General features: G+C 34.8%; 2 protein-coding genes across 2 annotated transcripts; one reads left to right on the forward strand and one right to left on the reverse strand.

Moving 5' to 3' along the window:
- Window positions 1-8,267: 8,267 nt before the first annotated feature.
- LOC119080351 (transcription factor 15) lies at window positions 8,268-9,816 on the reverse strand. Its single transcript, XM_037188655.1, has 3 exons — window positions 9,526-9,816; window positions 8,525-8,655; window positions 8,268-8,456 (listed from the first exon to the last, which is right to left on the reverse strand). The coding sequence occupies exons 1-3, from the start codon at window positions 9,615-9,617 to the stop codon at window positions 8,335-8,337; spliced, it is 345 nt and encodes a 114-aa protein (XP_037044550.1). The 5' UTR covers window positions 9,618-9,816; the 3' UTR covers window positions 8,268-8,334.
- A 2,966-nt stretch (window positions 9,817-12,782) lies between these two features.
- On the forward strand, window positions 12,783-15,862 carry LOC119080343 (sodium-coupled monocarboxylate transporter 1-like). The gene is made up of 10 exons (XM_037188644.1): window positions 12,783-13,086; window positions 13,143-13,302; window positions 13,363-13,428; window positions 13,494-13,545; window positions 13,611-13,678; window positions 13,743-13,897; window positions 13,958-14,207; window positions 14,263-14,643; window positions 14,937-15,124; window positions 15,190-15,862. Exons 1-10 carry the CDS (start codon window positions 12,836-12,838, stop codon window positions 15,422-15,424), a joined length of 1,806 nt encoding a protein of 601 aa, XP_037044539.1. The 5' UTR covers window positions 12,783-12,835; the 3' UTR covers window positions 15,425-15,862.
- Window positions 15,863-24,678: the final 8,816 nt, after the last annotated feature.

Below are 24,678 nucleotides of genomic sequence, written 5' to 3' on the forward strand. Positions count from 1 at the left end.
CAGGATAAAATACGATTTGCTTGCTCATATTGTGTAATGTCACTTGAACGTTAAGGTTCGACTTTCCTCCCTCTTTTACAGTAGAAGCTGAACTACGACAACAACGACCCCAACAATAGCACTGAGCTCATCATTCACTGCATCCATCGAAGGAAAATAAAAGTTGGATAGGATGGGATAAGATGGGCAGGAAAGCTGATACTTTCCAAGCACCTAAGCCGCCAATGGGCCTTGGTGGTTCATTGTGTGGTTCATCTGTTAGAACATAGGTGTCGCTCGAAGTTGACATTTTAGCATCACGATTGTGACTTATGCGTACGAAGTACAAGAACTGTGTTCAGCATTTTGGTGTTTCTTAGAGACCTATTACGGTCGATAGAGCTGACTAGTGTTAACTAACAGCATAGACTAATCATTTATGATTAGGAAAAACCCGATGAACCATGTCTGATAGGGCGTGAGTCAATCGCTCTACCGATTGAGCTACCTGAAAATAAAAGTAACGAATCGAATTAAATTTTTAGAAGTAAACTTAAATCGTCTCTATTAAATTGGAATGTCAGAACGTTCGATTTTTTGCTCACAATAACATGAAAACCCGGCAGGTATTAAAACCTGTACCGATAACATTTTTACAAAAAATTAATCCGTTTTTTGAAATAATTGGATACGTATATGTATATGGGTTTGTACAACGCGTACGAGTATCGTTATAACGATGATTTGATTTTACATTTTCAAAACGCTAATTGAATCGACATAATCTGCATTGTTTTGCGGTGGTAAGTCTACGTATAGACAGCGAGTATATTTGAGAGAATTTTAGGTGGTCGTTGCAGATTTTACAGATTTCGCATTTTATAGTTAGATAAAAATTATTTTTGTCAGAACTTTCAAGAAATAAGCTGGGTCATGATAAAACCATGTTTAGCGGGAATAATTGACTATAGAAGGTTATTTATTAGACAGGCGTCTAATGGAAAATCTTTCTCAAGTATGAAGATATCTAAAAACTTGAATGTCTATCAATCGAAGTCTGAACACTGTCCCGACGTTTTTTTTTACGTACAATGAGATTCAACCAGGGCCTATTTTTGGGAAATTGAATTTTCCAATTTGCCAAAATTTGCTATAATTTTCCAACATTTTCCAAAATTTGCTAGAATTTGCTATCAAAAAATTTGGCAAATTCTTGAAAATTTTGGAAAATATTAGCAAATTCTAGCAAATTTTGGCAAATTTGAGGAAATTTGGAAAATTCAATTTCCCAAAAATAGGCCCTGGATTCAACGTTACAATTTTTATTATTTCGGTGCAGCTACAATACCGTTAGAGGTGTGCGCCGGTCAAAAATTCTCGGCGGCGGCTAGCCGAGTGTAGATGTGTCGGCGGCGGCGCGCCAAAAACGATATATCTCGGCGGCTCTGCTCAGCCGCGGCGCGCCGATTTATTTTGAATAATTTAAAAAATCTAAAAATTCATAGAAAAGTCAATGTTTTTACAGTTACTCATAAGAATACCTACTTCATTTCTAATCTAATACAAGATTTATGAGTTCCTGTGAACTCTGGTGTAAAACCAACAAAGTTTAATTTTTATTTAGTGAAACATACTAGACATCAAAATCTGAAGTGAAAGCATTTTTGCTCATAATGTCCACAGCTGGGCTTGAACTAGCAACCTCTGGTTTATAAATCCAGCGCCTATCCAACTCGACTAACTTCATTCAAATTTTGAATCTTTGAAAATTTAATTCGAAGATACCAATAAACTGGGTTTGCTAATAGTCGAAAGAACAACGAAACTTCTAAAGTTCGTTGTTAAAAACTAATTACTTTAGTGGTACGACTCGAGTTTATTTTTCATAAAATGCAGAGGTAAGAGGAAAGTAAGTAACTCGAAAGAGTCACAGGTAGGTCTGAACATATTGTTACAGATAGTGCAAAATATTCAAAACTATATGGAAACGTAATTACGAGATATAATGATAAGTCTGGAAAATGCAGATTTTGTGGATCGCCCCAGAGCTTTAAAAAGTTTAGTTTAATTTACAATCCAATCGACGATATTCATTCCACATACGATTTACACGTTATAATACATACGTAAATGTCATAAAGTTGGAAATGCATGTGGAATGAATAGCGCTGATTGGATTGTAATAGTTACTTCTTATAATTCCGAGACTGTCCTATGACTAGTGACTCACTAGAGAGTAAAAAAAACTCTTCTTGAAATGCAAGGTGAGGTAAGAGTCGACTAAAATTTCTTTTAAAATAATACAAATTCAACACAAGATATTTGTAATATGACATTAAGGCAGATTGCGATTTTTATTTAATTTAATTTAATTTAGTTTTAAGTTGACGTAAAACGAGGAAATTATAAGGAATTTTTCCATACAAAATATATTGTCAATCGACTTATAAATCGAATGTTTTACGTCAAATTATAATAATAAGTAAAAATCGCAATTTTCTTATCATTCCACGCGGTTTCTCAGAAGGAAGTTTACGTTAAACATACATGATGTTTTACAGCACTCATCGAACCCTTTTAAATCGATGGAATATTCCATATACCTAAACAATAATAGAAATTATGCTTTTAGAAGACATTACGTGTTAAGAACGAAGATTTGCGAAACGCTAAGCTCCATCGGAGAAATTGAAAATAGTGATATTTAGTTGAATGAGGCCCTAAACTTATTTTGTTGTCCAACCGATGAAAACAGTCGGCGGCTGGCGGCGGCTGATGTCATATTTTTGTATCCCTGACCATGATGTGCGGATGCGAAAACCTGATCGTGATTTGCTTATGCAAATTTACATGTAAAATAAAATATACCGCAAATCACGGTTATATTGGATCTTGACGGACACCATAACGCAAATCTCGATCCAATTAAAAAATTGAACTTAATTAAAAAAATTCTTTAAATATCGATTATTTTTGATTAATTGCGAAGCCAAATGTTCATTCTTCATAATAAAGTTAACCATTACTCCTGGATGTCAAAGGATTTCAAGAAAACGACTTACAAAGTTAAAAATTGTCACAATACCACAAATCACGGTCAGGGACCTTATATAGGGGAACTATTTTTTGTGAGTTTTGAATGCACTTTTATATGGAGAAATGAAAAACTCAAGTAAAACATCGGTTTTCAAGATTCCGCTGATGTATCAAAAAAAAAAATAGATTTTTTTTTCATTCTAAGAATTGTCAAATATTTACTCTAAGGCTGTCTTTCAAATTTTCAAACAATAGACGCCAAACTGAATATTTTTCTGATGCCTTTTTCTGATCTTAGATTGAATTTTTTCTCATATTTGCAGCGATAGTCATGTTATTCACCGTCGCAATAGACGGTATTTTTCTTAAAAATACTGCTTGAATTTAATATTTTTTCTACTCTATGAATCCATAGTACCCTCATTTTGTTATATTTAAAATGTAAATGGAAATAGGAATGCAAGTCAATTCCATTTTATTTCTATTGTATGCGCAACAAAATCATTTTTTTTGTAATTTGGTTTTTCTTTTTAATAAAAATAAAATTGAATAATGTTGAACACTTGTTGTGGCGTTAGTTGCAATAGTTTCGAATGACTAGTGGTTTTTCTTTAAGGCTATGCTTTATTATGGTGAAAGTGTTGGAAGAGTTGGAATCGTAATTATACGCGTTTGAGTTGTATGTAGTTACAGTGGTTGCTGGAGTTATGTTTTTTGTTGCTTCCGTGGTAATCGGTTGCTGCGGCAGTGCAATCGGTGGTGATGGGGCACTTTGTGCGGCTTGTCCGGCACGTATACTCTGAGTTATTTATCGTGCAACAAAAAAGCCTCTGAAACACTGAAACTGAAGTTTTATTATTTTGAATTTTGACGAAACTCACTATGAGTTGCATCTGTAAATTACCAATATTTTTGAACGACGAATTTGATAGCGTAAAGAATTTTTATAAGTCGTCCTATGCTTTGATATTTGATAGACGGACTTTGTGTTTTTGAAGTGAACTTTAGAAGCATAAAAGATTTGAATCAATTTGATTTGTTCGAATGTTTATGATGAGTTGTTGGAGAATCATGGATTGACGTTGATGAAGAAGATCTTTACGTTTTGCCGGGTTATAGCGCTTGTTTTGCATCTAAAAATAGCTTCGGTGGTGGATTAGTTGTGTTTGTTTTAGACAGTTTGATTTTTTCGCTTGATGAGATCCTCAGCTCATCTTTTTTTACATTTCTTTGACTGTCCATTTGCCCGCGAACTACATAGTTCCAAGTTTAAGATTCATTCCTACTACATGCCTCCTGTTGAATTTAATGCCAATGAGTTTCTTGACCACTTGGCAAAAGCCGTTGATGATGATAAGTTCGGTTTGATAGCAGGCAATTTGACATGTTGAGTAAAAGGCTTCACCGTGGCTCTTCAGTCAAACGACAGCATCTTGGAGAGTTGTGACTATGCCATTGGTAATAACAAAGTGATTAGGCCAGGTGACAAAGTCACATCCTCGCCCATAAACCCAAGACTATTTCAATTAATGGTTCTAATGAAATGGGAGAGTAACGTTACAGAGAATCGTCGGAGAACACATCTCGACTAACACTCATGTGATATTTGCACACTTACGCACTCATATGATAAATACGTTTTTCTTTCTATATTCATGAAATTCATTTAGATTTTGTTGCTGATAACTTTAATCATTGCTAATAAATGCGACGTAAATCCTTTGTTGAAGACATAATTTTCATGTTTATTACAGATAATATTCACGTTTAAGTAATTTTGCATTTATAATAACTCTCTGTAATTGAAAACAGAAGTTAAATCTTGTATTACACAAGAAAAAGTGAATTAGATGTGGGATTAAACGGTTTAAATGTGAACGTTCGTTGTTCAGATATTTGAATTATTGCGATTTGTAAATTTGAAGTAAATAGTCCACCTATGCAACCCTAGATTTTAGTGCCAACATCAACCAACAGCGAAAAGTTTCTGTCACTGTGACTTAAAACGTCACATTTATACTGAAACTCAAATCAATAACTTTTTCAAAAAAAGAGCGTGACTAGTGGAATTGCCCACCATAAGTGTTCCCTAATACTCACCAGCACCTAAGCGCATTTGTATGTTTGAAATATTCGAATATTCTACCCCACAGCTGTTGGTGTATTTTGTGTGTGTAATAGCATTTTAACCTGTTACAGACGGCAAGGACACGACCAGTGTTATCATCGGGTCTATTACTTCCATCGATCAATAGTACATTACGTCCGAGGTTCCAAATTTTTATTTGGACGAGTGGGGACGTTATGTATTCCCACTTGTCAAAATAAAAAATTGTAACCTCGTACGTACGGTGCTTTACGTGCTTCTGGTCGGTAAAAAAATTGCATTGTATTATGTATTATGCCTGCGGCCTGAAGCCTAATACAGTACTTTGGACCTCGAGTGCATAAATTTAATCAATCGGTTGAAATAGTTTGATCAAAAGGTGATGAAGTTTGATTTGCTCATAATTGTATATCGCATTCCCTTGAAATGGGCGAAATCCTGACATTTTGCTAAACCCCAAATGTCAGCCCTTCCAAGTGAATGCGATATGGCTCATTCTAGCTTCCATTACATTCGTAGAGTTCTAAGAAATTCCACAGAATTTTAAGAGAGAACAAAAGCATTTCTGTTGAATTTTGTAGAATTCTGAGAATGTGATAAAGGCAGCGCTGGAATGCTTGTGAAAGGTTAACAGATCAATATTAGCTGTAGTTATAGCCAAAGCATATAAACCACTGTAGGTATTTAATGCACATCCGCAAAAACACGCGGAACAAAGGTTTCGGTGTAGTTCGAGTGTAGCGCAAGTTCAATTCTAGGAAGATTGCGATTTTCACTTATAATTATAAGTCGAATGATCGAAATGGAAAAATGGAATAGTTGTACTGAAAAGCAGTAAAAAAATCAATAATTTCATTTTTGTTATGATTTGCTAATGCGACTCGTCACCTTTCTGCATTTAACTATTCATTAACCATTTTTCACGAAGTGTGTACTCGCCTATACCGATAATTTACAAGTCTAACGTCAACTCATAATTATAAGTAAAAATCTCAAACTCCCCATTATAGTACTTACGATTGCAATAGAATTTGTGCACTTTCGAAATACTTTTCCAACATTCATGCTATCGCGTATCACATTCACCACATTGCATCAATTCTATAGAGTTAGCGCTACCCCAAACGAAATATGACGAGGTGCACTTAAATTCATCCGAAACTTGGGCTCTGAATTATATGTGTTCCACTGTAGATTTGCATTACCTTTAGTGTTCATACACTTTGGCTGCAGCATGTAAGTGCAATACTCCATCTATTGCCATATATTATTACCAAATACAAGAAAAATCCTATTCCAAACAAATAAAAATAAAACAATTACAGCGGAACAAAGGAATATGATGGAAATACGATATTTAAGCCAACACTTTCTATAACAATCCATTGACAATAAAGTAGAAACAAAAACAATAACAATCCTTTACACATAATAACCATATTCCCCGAAGGGCTTTAATAGAAATCCCAATAAAATGTCTCTTCCTTAACTCAACAACGATATTCATGTTCATCGAAACTTAGAACAATGTAATAATTTCAAACACAAACCATTATTAGATAAAATGTTATGCCAATGTTTCTGTCTGTGAGAATAACTTTGAAATAAGTTTCGGTAAAAGTACGAAAAAGAATTCCCATATTCACTGCGGCATCGTCTTTTCAACCTCAATTTTGCGAGACAAAAACCCTCTAATGGTATCACAAATCAATCGACTCAAGCCATTTCTGCAAAGCGGAAACGTAATAAATGTATAAGGTTGAACAGCAGCATAGATACTCCACTTTTTACCCCAGCCCCTTTTACTCATGGTACAAACGTATAGCTAGAGGTCATCATTGAATTGACTTATTACATGTACGTCAAAGTCCGTTGGGATTCGATTCGAAAAAAAAATAGATCTCATTCACGTTCTGTGAAACTTTTGCTTCGTTTCGTCTGGTTTTCGCTGTAAGTTCCGTGTGGGATATTTGGAAGGAAGTCACTCAAAACGAATGAAGAAAAGGTAAAAACCCGTCATTGACACCACAACATTGGGACCATCCATAACTCGAAAAACAATGAAATGTTATTGCAAAAATATTTCCGAGTGGAAGGTGGAGTTGTGCGAAAATCTCACAAGCAACAAAAAAATCGCGCATGACTTCATGTTCGATAAAAAGGCGGTGCACGTTTGACAAATAATTTTTGATAACAGAAATATACCGAAAATAGTTGAACGTTCTTCAGTTTTCTTTTTCGTATCCTCAACATAAACATGCAGAGAGATAGCACAATTTCTATCTGAGCTTCACTTCATCCATTAATTAACTGTCGACGTTCAAGGTTGGTTACATTCTTCTCTAAGATCTAATGTAGTATGACATTCAGACATTCAGATATATTCAAATTTCCGAATCAGAAAAAAAATTGGAAAAGGAAATTTAAGTCAGAAATCGAATATAAAAAATTATATTATAACTATACACCGGAACTCTCGTACAACATCTTTTTTTTTCTTCCCCCAGTCAGAATAAATCTCATGTTTGTTCAGGTAACTTTAGCGAACGGTGAAAATTTAATTTACGAACAGAAAAAGATTGACATTCAGTTTGAATATTGTAATTAACGGCAACCAAATCCAATTACATAAACAACAAAAACGAGTAATTAGGAAAGTTTCAGACATGCTGTGGTCAGCGGATATTATTTTTGGTGGTTTTTGTTTTGTTTTTGTTATTTCTCTGCTCTTTTTCGGTCAAGAGAGTGTTTGAGTAGAGTGAAACATGAAAACACGAACAATACATTCGACATCGCCACATTGTCAAAATAGAATTAAGTTCATTTCTATAGATGACAACCAGACCCGAACTGGTCATTCTGTGAATGTGGGTGATTCGCAAATATATTTTTTACTTTAGTATGAATAAAAAAAGTTTCTAAAACGCTTTCATCGATCTTTTGATCATAAATGTAGATCATCGAATACTATCATCTGGTATCGACAACAACTCCAGAAAAAACGACACACTCTTGCTAATTTGATCGTATATAGCAAAAAACATGTTCACAAAATGAAGTAATAGATTTGAGGCCAGTCTCAATCAAATGAAGTAATAGATCTGGCCACTTTAACTAAATATTTAGTCTAGCTCATACTCAGCAATAATTTCAATTTTTTTTTATTAATTTTTTTTTTCTGTCACTTACATGTACATTCAACTTCAATTTAACTATTTCGGATTCAATTTTCGTTGCCACACACAAAACGTACAGATATTTGATCGATTCTGGAAATGATTCACCTTCTCATAGTCACCATGAAAAATGTTTGAGCAGGGTTGATTTGGGTTTCCTTAAAGGAGTTCGTTTTCGATTAAAAATCGGTGTCGATTTTCCTTGATGAAAAGAAAATGTACTTACCCGTTATTAGGACAGCAGCTAAATGATCAATGTAGCTTTGTGCAAGGCGTAATGTTTCGATTTTGGATAACTTTCTGTCAATCGGTTCTGTTGGTATAAGATGTCGTAATTTACTAAAAGCTGAGTTGACGCTGAAATGAGAGAAATAAATTGCAATTTACATTTGTTCATCGTTTTATATCCTCGATAGGTTATTTGTCTATAGCTGGAGTAGTGTTTTTAATGTATTTGTTGTCCCTAGTTGAACAGGGGCACTCAACGAAAGAAGATTGATAGGGGATGTTCATTTATGACGTCCACTGGTTTTTCAGAGTATAAAAGACCCCTCATCCGATCGTCTACGATTTTCCTATATCATTTACACGGTGTCACACTTCGCCAGACCGCCATACCGACCAAAGTGAAAGTCATTCATGGATATCCCATTGTAAACGTTTTTCGACTGTTTGCATTGTGAAAATGTTGTGTGACTTCGTACAAATTATTATTTTCAGCAAAACCTATGACTATGCTTAACAGATCGCAACTTTAAGCGGTGAGATCTCACACAAGATTCCGAAAACACAGAATCTGTGCCATAGATCTAAGCTAATCTTCTGTTATTGTCAGCTAAGGACACGCAATGTATATTCGGATCTATCGGATATCATTACATAATTACAAATAACTAAACTGCACCTTCACTATTATTCACATAATTATTATCTTGCTCCACCGTCAAGAATGATTAACTATTTCACTGTGCGACTTTCCTTTGATGCTTGTCATCAATTTATTTACAACAAGTAAAACATTAAAATGAGAAGTCTGACCCCGATAACGTTTTCAAAACGAACGAACACAATGACTCGACAAGATAAGCATTAATTTTGAAGATAATGCAAAACGATCAATGTTCACGAGAAATTCCAATTATATGTAATCCACATTATCGGGCAAGATTCATTGTTAAAATGCAATGAAAACGAATCAATGGATACGAGTACCTCTGCGTTCTGTACCTCTCTCTAGCATTTGCTTGATGTCTCTGTTTCGGAAAATCGATGTGATCCGGATTCATTGTTTGGAATTTTTTCATAAAATCAGCACTCATTGCTGCAGATTATATTTTATGCGATCACTATTAGTATTCGGTGTCTCAATTTCAATTGAATATCACATCAAAAAAGACGTTTACCAAAATATTTTTGATTTAAAAAAATAAAAAAAAAAAAACTACGCAAATTCACTATGCACACAATAAATGTCTGAGAGTTACGTCTTCATCATCAAAATTACTGTAAAATACTAAATTGGAAATTGTATTTATTTAAAATCCGAACCTCCTATTCACCATTCATATTTACATATCCACAGACTGCTGGTATATATTTTATATATAAATCAATTTATTATAAAACAGACCGTATATTTACGAAATAAATTACACATAACAAATCTCAACTAAATCTCTTCACTTGGCAAAGAAATTAAGTCGTTAAAATTAAAATTAACGTTAAACTGGAAAAATAAAAATAAAAAAATAAGAAGAAGAAGAAGCAATAAGAACTACTATACTCCTCTCGATATAATTGAGCAGCATTTAATATAAACCACAACAAAATCTTTGTTTGTTTATTTATTTCAGTTTTCTTCGGGTTCAATACGAACATAAACAATTTTTTTTTCATTCTCGAAATGAAGATGAACTGCGTTCGATATGTATATATATTATGATGAACAAGTCGCAATGCAAAGTGGTTAAAAATTGTGTTAAGAAAAATCGGGGGGAACAAAAAAATTGCTGAATGCTATCATAGTTTTACAAAACATTACAGACTTACAACAAATGTGTAAAAAGAAAGAAAACAAGAGAAGAGGAAAAAAAAGGTCGTGCTCTTTTTATGTGCTGTTAAAATGCCGATAATTTGAGAAACAGCTGGACATTATGGGAACTATTAACATCCGTTTTTTATTATTCTACCGCCTTTTAAAATAATCATCGGTTAATGAGTGAAATATCGTCTGAAGTATTAAAATTTTAATCAATGAAAGAGTTGTCGTGAACGTAGTCAATTTAATACGGCACTGGGTGTTAGAGTAAATTTTATGAGGCGCTGATGCTACATCTGTTTACGTTGACAGGCAATTTATCTCTAGTAATTTCTAAATTTATGGCACAAAGTCAGATTTAACAGAAGTAATTAGATTCTTTAGTCAATTCAACAAATCGAGATAAGCCCCTGGCTGAGCCTTGGTGTAGATCAAATCAAGTAGTAATCGATAAAATTGCAATTGCTGACGAAATTAACCAATTAAGTCGTAAAATTATTACTCGAAGGAATAAGTTTACGAATTTTATGCCGACAATTATGCTAAGTTTTCCATTGTTTGGTCTATGACGAATATCGGATTAATGGTGGAAAACGCAGCATAATTGTCAATCTCAACCACTCAAAATTTCTGGTCTGTTTTCGGATTTAGGAAATCATTTGAAAATCGTCTGCAAAATCACTCCTAGTTTCTTAATGATTGTATGACGGCACATACCATGAACAAGCCTGAAAATTACCGTTCTTCTTTGTCCTTCCAACTTTAAATGGAGAAAGGACGTAGAAGAGTAGTGTCCTTTCAACTTTACTCTTCTACGCCCTTTCTCCATTATCCTCAACTCTTTTAGGATTCAAGAATTGGCCGCTTCGCAAATGTTTTACCACCTTAGAAACCATAAAAAACCATCAGTCTAATTCTTAAACGATAATAACAGTACGGACGGATCGGTTGCAAACACATTGTCAGCACCCTTTTTAATATAACTTTCAAATCGATTCCACCTGAAATTCGTCACATCCAATCGAACCCAATTATTACAAACACAGCCGATTGCAACAGCAAAATTCCACATATTTTTTTCATTTAAATTTTATGAAATGTTCACATTTCATTCGTGGTTTCCCACATTTGGAATGATCATGTAATCGACTGGACATAATCTTTGCACCAACGTAACTTATCTCCGCCATATACTCGGATATTCTCTCGTTTTTGTTGCTTCTGAACTTTGGCGGAGGATATTTTATTTCCCTTTTCCGGTCGTCAATTAAATCGTTTTGCAGTTTCTGGCTCCGTTTGAAATACTCAATTCGTTCGGTTATTGTTCTGTTGTCGGTGCATTTAAACCGAGCATTCGCAGTATCGTTGAATTGATACTGGTACATGGTTTTGAGTTGTGGATTGGTTTCGAGTTCTTTGGGTGTCTTCACCAGTTTTCTTCGTACAAACATGCTTGTTGCGAGTAGATAAAATAAAAGCTTTCAAAAAATAAATTACTTTGCAAATAATGTGAAGCTATCCAATAGAATGTATAATCTACGTCACGACAAATTAAAATCCTAATTAGAGTTAATTCGCACAGACTCCTTTGTTTTGAGTTTGATTATGACTGAGGCGTTTGACGTCTTCAAAATTTTCTCAACCAAGGTTTTTCAAGATGTATGAAATGATCTCCTACTTCATTTCAACACGCATTTCAAATGACCTATTTCCAATTCTTTTCGCTTTTGCTTAAACTATTTTCAAAGTTTTTTTCATTCTTCAAAGTATCGCCTAGTGTTTGACACAAAATCTTTTACTTCATTTGTTTTAACATTCATTTAACCACATTTACTGTTGGTTGCTTATTTGTGCAGATACCAGATGATCAACTTTTTTGAAAGGTTTAAATTGTCGTCATAGGGAATCCTGTCCACCCTTGTGAGACGAGATTTATAGATGCACCTTAAGACTTCTGGACGATACGAAACATATTTGACTTTTGCGAAATTTTTCTAACAACTAACTACCGACAATTGGATATCACATTGATCTCGTAATATGAAATCTTGTAAAAGATTCATGTTAGACAGACCTTTGTAGAATGTGATTATAATCTTATCATATAGGCTATCCAAACAAACTGATTAAACTGTTAAATACTAATCAAGGTATAAAATGTTAATCATTTATCAGTTGGGCTATTGTTCACAAAATACATTTTCTCGCGAAGTTGTTTGTGACCTCTACATATTCCCAATGAATAGTGTTTAAAAAATCCCACTTTCAACTAAGCTGATCTTCTTGTTTATTCTGATTACTTTGATTTGAGAGGGGAACGCAGAGGAACATCAGTACCAGCTTAGTTAGAAAAGAAGGATTTTTCATTCCCCTGCTTTTAAATCTTTAGTATTTAGTAAACGAGCCCTTAACTCCTATGCTTGCAAACAATCTCATCTCTATTGTCTATTTTGTGTTCTCTAGACAGTAGGAGTTCAAAAGATTTTCCAAGTTATTCAAATGACGAATGTAAAGGAGAATGTGAGTGACTTGAACAAATCACTGCAACATTTTGACTGGCCTGACTATGCGGTCTTTGTCCTGATGTTGGTCGGATCAACGCTCATTGGCATTTATTTCGGTTTCGTCAAAAAGAAGACTGAAATTAAATTACTGCGGTCCGATCGTCGCGAATCCGAAGTGGCACGTGAATATTTGATGGGAGGAAGACAGCTGTCAATGTTTCCCGTTGCCCTTTCGCTGGTGGCAAGGTAAGCCATTCAGACAAACAAACTTTACCATTAATTCACTCAATCATCTCGTTTAGCTGGATATCTGGAATATCCTTACTAGGGCTGGCAACTGAGATTTATTTGTATGGAACCACTTACATTTTCAATATTGTTAGTTTGATCGTGGCTGGAATATTAATTCGTTTCATTCTGTTGCCCGTGTTCTATAATTTGCAGCTGACATCGACGTATGAAGTAAGTCTCATCACAAAAGAAATCACTGTCGCCTTTGAATTACAAATGAAAAGTTTTCAGTATCTCGAACGAAGATTTGATAAACGTGTACGTCTTTTCGGCTCCATATTATATACCATTGCAACGGTGAGTCTTATTTAAATAATCTTTTTGACAATAAATTCGCGACAACATACCTTCTTCAACCGTAGTTAGCATATCTACCTATTGTGATATATGTGCCGGCGTTATCCTTCAATCAAGGTATGTGAAAAAAATTGACATTCCCCTCTTAAACGAATGTTTTTTTTTTATTCCTTTACCGCCAGTAACTGGTGTAAATATTCATGTCGTGACTCCGTTCGTATGTGTGGTGTGCATATTTTATACGTTGGTGGTAAGTGATAAAAGTATGACTGAAATATTCATAAGGAACCATTTACCATTCACTTGGAAAAAAGGGTGGCATCAAGGCCGTCGTTTGGACAGATTCCGTACAATTGATTTTGATGCTCTTCTCGATGATTGTAATAATCATCAAAGGCACGATCGATGTTTCCGGATTACAAACGGTGTGGGATCGTAACCTGCATGGCGATAGGATCAATTTACCAGAGTAAGAGTCTCACATCTACTCACATCTGACTGACCCACATGACAATTGCAAAATTTTAAGATTAACGACAGACCTAACTGAGAGATATTCGGTTGTGTCACTTCTCATAGGCGGGGTGCCATTTTACATTTACACATGTAGTATGGGTCAGGAAATGATGCAGAGATACATTTCGCTACCGACTATAAAAGATGCGAACAGGGCACTGTTGATCTTCATCATCCTAATGTCAGCGTTGATTCTAATTTGCTGTTACAATGGATTGCTCATTTATGCTTGGTATGCTGGATGTGATCCGCTTCAAACAAAAGTCTGCCTTAAATATCAGTCAATATGTTCCGAACATTTCATAAGTTTCTATTCAGTTGATCGGCGCACCAGACCAACTCCTTCCATTGCTGCTGATGAGTGTACTCGGCGATTATCCGGGAATGCCTGGTTTGTTTATTGCCGGAATATTTAGTGCAGCTTTAAGTACTCTGTCAACATGTCTCAATGCAATGGCTGCCATCGTGTTGGAAGATTTTTGTAAACCATTTGTTAAAGGGCCACTAAGTGAAAAGCAAACAGGCTACGTGATGCGAGGATCTGTACTGGTTGTTGGAATCGTTTCTGTTGCTCTAGTGTTTATAGTACAACATATGGGCACAGTGTTTCAATTAGCTGTTAGTTTGAGCAGTGTGACTGGTGGTCCAATTTTCGGTATGTTTACAATGGGTCTGATTTGTCCGTGGGTGAAGAGGAGGGTAAGTAAACGGATAACTATTTTAGAACTTAATCCTCTTGAAATCAAAATCATCAATTTACTTGAATCTTACTTGGAGCCTCCAAGTTGGAGGTCGTTCACAAAATGGCGTCAAGCTACTCTACGGATTTTTCGACACTCTTCTCGTCAATCAAAAAGAGTAAAAATTGACCCAGATTTGGTAGAAGCGTCACGTTTTTCCATTCCTCCTAATGGCGTGACGTCATTTGTGAACCGCCCCTCGTAAAATCCTAAAATAATAGATCTGTGCAAAGCTTCGATTTCTACTTCCAGGGAGCATTTCTCGGTGGAGTAGTCTCACTAATTGCGATGGTTGTTCTTTTAATCTACGCTCAACATGACATGGCCACAGGAGCTCTAAAGTATGCAGTAAAACCATTATCGACCGATGGATGCAATTACACATTTCCGAATGTCACTGAGCCGACAAATTCAACCACCACTTCAGCGAACGAAGGAAGGTACATTTGAGTGAATTATTTCCGTTAGAGATACAATAACGCACTTGCACATCTATCTCACGCAGTATGTTCCGAATTCATCATATGTCCTTTCTATTCTATCCCATATTTGGAGCGACAGTTGCAATAATTGTTGGCAGTTTAACGAGCTTGATTTGCAGAGAAGAAGAGTGCGATTTGAATCCGATGTTGTTTTCACCGTTCGTGCGAAAGTTTATCAATACACGCGTTTCGTCATCACACACCGACCAACGGAACTGTGTCAGTCATGTTTTTGATGAGAAAGATACGGAGTTATGAAAAGTGTACTATACCGCTTTGTCATTTGAGTTGACTGAAAGAGATGTCGACGAATATTTTCGTATTTTTTGACGTCGATCTATGGCCTCTGTGAACTGAAAGCAAAAAAAAATATTCTGTGTACGAGTCTAGGCTAGCTAATAGTGTGTAAGTATAAGCAGCTGTTGAATAAAATTTCTGAAAATACGTTTTTTTTGATGTTCGAACCCTCCAAGACTGAAACGAAAGCATCATAATATCAGCATTCATTCAAAGCACAAATTTTAGTAAAGCTGAACAGCAAATGTATTATTTCCATTTTCATTTCTATTTAACTTCATTCTCTTTATATTTCCTATAAGGTTTCAATTTCGTATTCTTTTGTACTATCAAACAATCGAAAGGCAATATGTTAAAATGGTTTCATCGAATTTCGAAGAACATATCAAATTTTATTAAAGTGATTTCCACACATTTTTCTTTTTCCCTTTTTTTTATTCGTTTGAAAATGTTTCCATTTGAAAGTTGTATGTTGCTTAAAACAAAATAAATAAAAGGAATAAAGCAAAATATAAAGAGACGAAGAAAAAAACAACATCCACACACACAATAAACGAAACGACCCACATGTATTTTGCAGTACCGCTTCTTCAGTCGAAGACGGTGTGCTCGAAAAGGTCGATTCAATTTTCTTTTGTTGGCAGCACTTTTAGATCTAACCGTTCGTTATGATTTCCTTTTATAAATTCGATCAATTTTATCATGAAAAATAAGGTGCAATAAAATAATTGTACTCACCGCACCCTAAAAAATTAATGAGTTTTTTCTTCTGTTAAAATACTCACACTGATAAAAAAGGTTTTTGAGATATGTATGATATACTTCGGTTATACATACTATAAGTCAGGTATGAATAGTTAACGTGACGTATGTAAAGTATACATACAATAAGGATGTCACATCTGACGCATATTACACGTAGCTCATGTATAACATTTACACGTATGTACATCGCAAAATTGCATCATGCGTCCAACACGTATTGATGCGTAAACGTTTATGATGGATGTAAGTACATGTCGTCCTCATCATCTGTCGTCTTACTCCTCGATGGAGAGTCTACAAATTGTCGCCATAGTATTCGGTTCGGTGCGAGTGCCTTTACCGTAATTACATGTATGCTCACGATGATTTCGATAGGTCATACTTCTTGGACGTAAGCAATAGCTGTACACATAATGTATCAGGGGGCCTGCTCAGATGATTCCGAGGATTGTGGGATATCGGAATAAAAAGGTGTTTTCTGGTCCGTAAGGCTAAAATAGAGGACCAGTATTTTTTAGATTTGTACAAAATTGCTTTACAAAACATAGCTAACGCCGACCCGTACGAAACACCTATTCGTATCAAAAGCCTTTAATGTGAAACTCTTCATTTCTCTTACTTCATTTTCTTCTCTGCTGAAAAACTATTCTCCCTTTAAAATCACTTACATTATCCACTCTTTGCCTTGTTATCATATACAACTAAATTGCCGGAGGCAATATAGACAGCCCCGTACGAAGACAAATTTCATAAATTCCTATTTAAACAGCTATATACCGCTATATTTAACTATATTTCACTATAAATAAACATTTCACAGAGGAATATGCTATTATATAGCTCTATATGCCTGTATATAGCTCAATATAGCTGTATATAGGTATATATAGATGTCCATATATGGAATCCCTGAAACCCCTCACACTTAACACATTATTTCCATGTTAACAGAAACTCTCTAAGCATCATTTTTCCCACTTTATATAACTTTTAATAAAATCCAATATGGCCGCCGGCAGCCATTTTGTTAGGAAACCGAAAATAGTACCGACGCTTTACATTCGTTAATGCCTTTCAAACAAAAAAAAATCATGAAATTCGGTCAAAATTTACTCGAGATATTGACAAAATACTCCACGTTCACTGTACGGCCGAGTAGCCAGATAAGAGCTCACTCCAAGAGACCTAGCTCACGCTCCGGAGAACATAATTTCATAAACTTTTTTTTTCCCTGATTGGTACGGTCAATACCTATCTAATAAAGCTAAAACGAACGAAATATGTTCAAATTTGGCCGACCTACAAGCAAAAACTGCTTGCCGCCCTGTGCCTGTTTCACACCAAGGGGTCTAACTCACAAGTCGGTCATCCGATTTCCATAAACTTTTTTTTTGTCGATCGGTATTGTAAATATCTTTCATTTGACGTATCACTTACAAGTGTAACGTTTGAATGTCCGGAGATATCTTCGAAAAACCGTAAAGCACTTATTGGGCCACAGCTCGGGAGGGGTCGATCCAAAATCACTCATCTTCGAACTTAGTCTGTCTTTTGACATTACCAAATGGGGAAAAAAAGAATTTTCAAAATCGGATGCGTTTTACTCAAGTTATCGTGCAGACAGACAGACAGACAGACAGACAGACAGACAGACAGACGGACGGACAGACGGACATTTTTTTTTCGCGGATTTGGCATCTCTAGACAACCACAATAGGTTTCCCCTTACTCAGGGAGTCCAATTCGACGTGTTACAAACGTATGCGTAAACCTATAAGACCCCAGTACTTCGTACGGGTCTAAATATGAGGAGAGCGAGGCATTCAATTGTATGAAATCGTTGGTTAGAACAGTGAAAAGATATACACCATGTTTCTCCTATCCTCTAACCGACGCTTTCGTACATTTGTAAATATTATTATTTTGACATAAATTGTGAGTGCATTTAAGAATAATTTATGCGATCAAATAAACGCCATAAGTCCTCTTCATAATATGAATTTTGAAGTACAATTGTTAAAAGTTTCCTATGTGCAGAATGAGCACCAGCTGAATATCACCAGCTGGATCTACTAACACACACTTATTGTATGATAAACAATCAAAACACATTCTTAACAATCACTCATACGTGTTATGTGCGCGCATAGATGACGTTAACGTAGAAATACACTGTGTGTAGGTTGTATTTGAATTGTTTACAATACAAAGTGTTTTTGTTTGTATACCAGCTGGTGCTCATTCCGCACATAGGAAACTTTTAACAATTGTAGATGAACAAATGACTTCAAATAGTTATTTAAGCAACAAGTTGAGAAATAGAGTTAATAACCACATCGTGTGACAAAAACACACAATTTCTCAACGTATTGCATACACCGTTTGCTGAAACACGTTTTGAATATAGAAAACCAAAGACCCTTCGACCGTCAAGAAAAAGTACCCTTTTCGCAACGCCGTTGCAGAAAATTAATTTCAACGCACTCGATGTGAGAATATCGTAAATGGGCGTAACTCAACGTTGCGTTTTTTTTTACCCCGTTACCGTCATTTCTTCACCTCAATTTCATACTTCACGCTTTAAATATACTGTGAGCGTAAAATTGTTATTTCCTCACTGCTCCAGAAAGCAGAAGAAAATAAATCAGAGAAATTCTTACCGACGCCAACGACCAGCAAGTATGTCACATCAAATCTTCTTTTAATCTGTCTTTTACAGATTTATACGAAAATTTCAGTTGATTAGTCTTTACATTTGGTCTGGTATACAATACACAGCGCCTATTTCTGTCGTTACCATAGCACGTTGTAGTGTTATGGCAGCTGGTAATTCTTCACTTCTCCGTTTTACCACTCCGTTAAGGGTGTTTATTCGGACACGATCACGTGACAATATTCATCCAATCAGAATTGTACACAGTGTACTAAATAGAGTGTAAAATTTGACTGCGATAGACTTTATTGTAATAATTCTATGTATGAAATGTATGGATTCTGATACAATTTAAACAAAAAAGGAAAAGTGTGTCAGTTTTGTTTGCTGTTTGGTAGTTATCATCAATATATCCACATTTTTTGAAGCATTGACGTGTATGTGAGAGCTAAGTGTTACGTTAAGACAACGGTGTTGAGGAATTTCGCGCCGCGTGATTTACAATAACCCACAAAGTGACAGTTTCCTTATACAAAATGTGTCATTTTGTCCATTATTGTGAATGACGCAGCGCGAAATTCCCAGCAGCCGTGATTTTAGCGAATTTACAGCTATCTCAAATGGTAAAATGATTTTAATGTAAGGCAGGGACTATTTTTGAGAAATTTTGTTTTTTTAAGTTTCTTAGACTTTTTTGTGAATTTTCTTTAAAAAATGAAGAAACTCAAAAACAGGCCATGACATCAGCTCTATTTTACATACGATTACAAAAGCGAACCATAATATGGCTCATTTGCTATAAAATCTCGAATCAATTCCAGACACTTCCGGTCTACTTCCAATCATTTCTGATTTACTTTCGGTTCAATTTGGCTTCACTTGCAATGAATTCCGGTTAAATTTCCGACACATTCATTTCTATCAAGTCACATGAATTTTATGTACGAGGACGACATGACTTCTTCAAAAAATGAGGTTGGCTTCGTCCGAAAATAATATTTGCCTCTATTCAAATATTAAATTAAAATATTGCAACTTTTCGGGTTTTCCATCTGTAAGCACACAGAACGCAAAACCTACATTGCACTATTATTATTCCTTTCAGGTACCGAAAATAAACTTTGTTCGTACGATTTTCTATTGTTTTGTTGCACACCAAGAGAAAGGGAAAAAAAACTGTACCGAAACGAAGCCCGAATTCTTCGTTTCAATTCAATGACGATAAACCTCAATTCGACAGGAAGTAACCGATAAAAACAGCATTGAGAATTATGGGGTATTACAACTGTTACCAATATATTAAAGCTTTGCTGTGTTTTATGGCTGTGTGTCGTTTCACTTAAAAATGAAAATGGAAAAGCTTCGTGAAAAATAAATTGTTGCATTATGATTCGGTGGAATGTCTTTAAAAAAAATAAATTTTATGAGCTACGGGTACTTTATAAAAAAATCAAGTTTTTTTTAACGTTCGTTTGTATAATAGACAAACCTAAATACTTTCAATCGAATACTAACTGGGTCAACAATAAAAAAATAAATAAAAAAAATTGCCGTATACATGACCAACAAAAGAAAGCCCAATAGAAAAATTCCACAACCCATGCGACATCCGAAACAAAAATCTCTAATCTTTTCCTTTATTTTCATTGTTAAATGCTGTTTGTGCATATATATATATATATAACACTCATATGTACACGGAAAAATGTCCCTTCTACCGTTTTGGCCCATAAAACATTTTCACGATTCAACACTCCACACAATCCACACATGCTTATCGCACTTGTCTGCACTTTATTACCCAACAAAATGACGAAAAAAAAATTCCTTTTGTTTGGGGAATTCAGTTAAATAGCCAAAGAATTAAAGTTAAACAAGTGAACGACGAGAAAACATTTTAAAGCCTACATACAGATTTATGTGATATAATTAATGCATATCACCTGGAGCAATGACAACGATACGTGCACACACACCATCCATCCAGTAAATAGATTTTTTTTTCTCCTTGTTAAATTAATGTGTGTGGAATCCACACTGTGGATCGTTGTAAGCAATTCAGCAAACCTTTGGTTAATTAAACTGTATGCTAATGTGTTTGGATACAGTTTGGCCTTAACTATCACAACACATTGAAATTAAATTGTTAATTTTATTACTAATTTGTAATTGCTAATTTCTGATGTTACACGTTAAAGCATGATAAATCTTGGGAAATTAATTTCGAGCCTTTCGTGCATGGTTAATGCCATTAGAAAGTCACAAAGGCTCACATATATACTCAATGCTATTACATTGTAAATCGTCTATAATGCGTGTTATGCGGAAAATTGTCTTGCATATTACATTATTACATCTTGTTACAGAATAAATAGATGTTTTAGTTAGACGACTACACTCAAAGATTTCCCTTGTAATAAATATTCGCAGCGTTCGCAAACTTCATTGTAATCTGCATTCGCTTGCTTCAGGCTGTAAAATATCCTGTGTCTGGGATAATTCGGATGATGCTATCGAATAAAAGAGTAGTGTCGTTGACGACATTTGGTTATAAAATTTCACAACCGAAAACACTGAAACCGGGAGATCAGAGAAATCGACGAACCAATTACTTATGTTGTAAATAAAACAAAATTAAATGAGCTTCGAGCGACACTTTATGAGAGTGGAGTTTTTGAATTTAAAATTTATTTTTTATTAGTTCACCCAGATATAAAGCTAGGCATGATGTTCAGCTATTCAAATTTTACATTTTATTATTATTTTACTGACGGCAATAAACGTATAAAACGGACTACGGATCTCAGTTTTTTTTGTACCTGCTTCAGTTTGTCATTAAAGTAATGAGGTGTTGAATAGAGCCAGTATTTAAGCGTTGTTGCAACAAAAAGAAAACAGAGAAAGGGAGAGAAAAGTGGCATAAATACAATACAATACAATAGTCAATACTTTTAGATAAAACAAGAGAGCATTATATACCAATGGAATTCAAAGCCCTCACAGATTGTAATCCTCACTTTAAAAATCCTTTATTATATACGCTACAAATTACCATATTTTATGAGATAAATCTAAGACCCTAAAATTTTAGCACACTTCCAGCAATTGGTCACTTTCATAGACACGGGTAGAATGTGAAGCTCTCTAAACTTTTTACGGTAAAATACGGATGCGGATGCAATGTGGTTATCTTTCGACACACTGAACCTCGCCCAGAACCGATTTTCATATAATTTTCTTTACAGGTTGGCCATATCTTACAGTGACTATTTTTGGGAAAACGTTTTCTCAATTTTCTGTTTTTAATTTGGGAAAGTTTGAAGACATTTATTGTGGATTTGTCATCTATAACTCGATAGTCATAAACTTATCAGCGTCCAAGAATTATTAATTTTCGTGCAATAGCACCAAAAATGCCAATTTCGATGTGGCTAGAAAATAGTTATTTGTTCATCTATGGAAAAAAGTTGGAAATTCCATTTCGAGGGCATTGTTACCAGAGCGTAGAGAATGAAAACACCCGAGAGAATGAAAATTTATAATTTTTTCCCGATGTCAATACAACATTTTGCACAACAAAGGCTCCCGAAATTTCAGCCGAGGTGAAAAAATGACTATTTCTCGCCTGTGTTCTGAAAATTCTTTATTTTTATTTAAACTTATCTCTGTCCCAAATTCGAACAGGTACTTTATACTCGGACCTGTTGTTATGTCTGTTTTAATAATTGGAAACTCCGACATGACACTTACTCGTGTATGGTGTATTTGTACCACGGCATCATCGTTCGCATTGTTTAAAGACAATAAAAGTTTTTTTTAAATTCTTCTACCCACTATGTACTACACAGTTATTTCCAACTTGTCATAAAACAACACGGTATAATAGGATACCTTTAAAATATAAATTTCTTTTCTCTCGCATTATTGTCATTAAGTAAAAACATCAAAATCGACTGAAAACAACAATTTTAAATGACTTAATCCCCTGTCGGTTTTTTGAGATACATAATTGCTTTATCGGTTCATTTTTGCAAGCATAAATTATTAACGTATAACAAATGTTCTGCAATACTCTTTGAAAATGTTCGTTTTATAAAATTGTAGTCATAGTCTTTTCCATTGACAAACATTGAAATTCATGAAATTGTGCCGGTATTTCGGATGTGAATCAGTGGAGCAAAGTTGGACTGAATTGGTTCCAAACTTATTAATGGACAGAGCGTAAATGTGGGTAGAAGCTGTAGGTGAGCAAGATAATCTAATCTCGCGAGCTAATCTAATCTCGCGAGCTAATCTAATCTCGCGAGCTAATCTAATATCTCGAGCTAATCTAATATCGCGAGCTAATCTAATCTCGCGGGCTAATCCAATCTCTGAGTCCGTTGCCAAAGCACCTAGCAGGGTAATAGAAAAAAATAAAGTAGTACTTTAATCGAAGTATGCGAATATTTCCATACCTTTTTTTTCATAATGTCATTGCAAAATTACCATTAAGGCTGCTAATGGTATTATTGGTATCAAAAAACTACTCTATTTGACGTGTAAAAACCTCTATTACCCTGCTAGGTGCTTTGCTGAAACCAAAATTTTTATCACAAAAAATTCTTGATCGAAATTTATAAAAGATATTCCGCCCAACTACTGAACGCTGAATTTTACAAAGTCGTTGTTCGATACTTTAATTCAAATCATTATCAGAAAAATTTCAAAACTAATAAGTTACGAACGTTCGATAATTCATTTGATATTTTCAAAGAACCAACATCAATGGAATGTTTCATTGATATATCCAAAAATATCAATTTTTGGTTAATATCGATTGATAATTCGATTATCAGTCGATATTTCTCGATTATCGATAAAACATTCGATTGACTTTGTAGTCGAGGATTTTTTTTTTGTAAACTTTGAGGACGCTCATCGCTTATGCCGGTAAGACTTACAATTAGGATTTATTGGAATGATCTACAATAAATTAACATTTTATTATGAAGAAATAAATGATTTGTAAGAAGTTTTAAATAAGTTATCGTGGGCAATTCCACTGATTTTGTTTCAATCTTATTTTTTGTTTTCACATACACCCCAAATTAAAAAAAGAAGCAACAATTCATTTTTCAGCCATCAGCTTGTAATGCAACACAATTAGTCATAATTTTTACCTACTAATTTGCGAGCTGGTTAATCACACGATCTACAGTAGTTCTTCGGTCAATAGAATAAACTTACATATACATACACATACATACACACGAAACCAGTTGCTTATAATCCTTTTTGTCACCCCCACTCTAATTGTTGAAACTTGAAACCCTACTCATTGTAGTAAAGGTAAAGTACCATTTACCTACCATCAGAAGCAAAGTTTGTCTTGAAGCGATCGGACGTTGAAAAGGTCAATTGTAAAATTTGTTCATTGTTGTAAAGATTTTAGTTGAAATTTTTTATTTTTGATCTCTAACCACAGCAGTACAATTATATAATCCAAAAATGGAATTTTTGATAAAAGTTTTGCCAGAGGTGCTGTTTTGGTGTTACTTAATTTTATTGATTGTGTCCGAAGTTATGGCATTTCAACAAAGTAACAGTAAAGCCGGCAAAAGACTTCGTTCGAATACTGGAATCAACTCGGACATCTGTTCTAGCGAAAAGTTAATCAAGGAAAATTCCGAGAACGTTGTTGAAGAGGCTACAAATAGCGAACGGCGAACATCAGTCCAAGGTCGGAAAGACCGTAATCGAGACAATTTACGCGAATTACGCAGACATCATCGTACAATGAAACAAAAATATTTTG

The sequence above is a fragment of the Bradysia coprophila genome, chromosome X (genome assembly GCF_014529535.1).
Source record: "Bradysia coprophila strain Holo2 chromosome X, BU_Bcop_v1, whole genome shotgun sequence".
NCBI lineage: Eukaryota > Metazoa > Arthropoda > Insecta > Diptera > Sciaridae > Bradysia > Bradysia coprophila.

What these genes read in the sequence shown, in the direction of transcription:
- LOC119080351 (XM_037188655.1), bottom strand. Translation starts at nt 9,617, where the DNA reads ATGAGTGCTGATTTTATGAAAAAATTCCAAACAATGAATCCGGATCAC. An exon ending in CAAGCAAATGCTAGAGAGAG is followed by an intron (nt 8,656 to 9,525) that starts GTACAGAACGCA and finishes CTCTCATTTCAG; the next exon opens with CGTCAACTCAGCTTTTAGTA. An exon ending in AGCTGCTGTCCTAATAACGG is followed by an intron (nt 8,457 to 8,524) that starts GTAAGTACATTT and finishes AACTCCTTTAAG; the next exon opens with GAAACCCAAATCAACCCTGC.
- LOC119080343 (XM_037188644.1), top strand. Translation starts at nt 12,836, where the DNA reads ATGACGAATGTAAAGGAGAATGTGAGTGACTTGAACAAATCACTGCAA. An exon ending in TATTATATACCATTGCAACG is followed by an intron (nt 13,429 to 13,493) that starts GTGAGTCTTATT and finishes CTTCAACCGTAG; the next exon opens with TTAGCATATCTACCTATTGT. An exon ending in GTGATCCGCTTCAAACAAAA is followed by an intron (nt 14,208 to 14,262) that starts GTCTGCCTTAAA and finishes GTTTCTATTCAG; the next exon opens with TTGATCGGCGCACCAGACCA.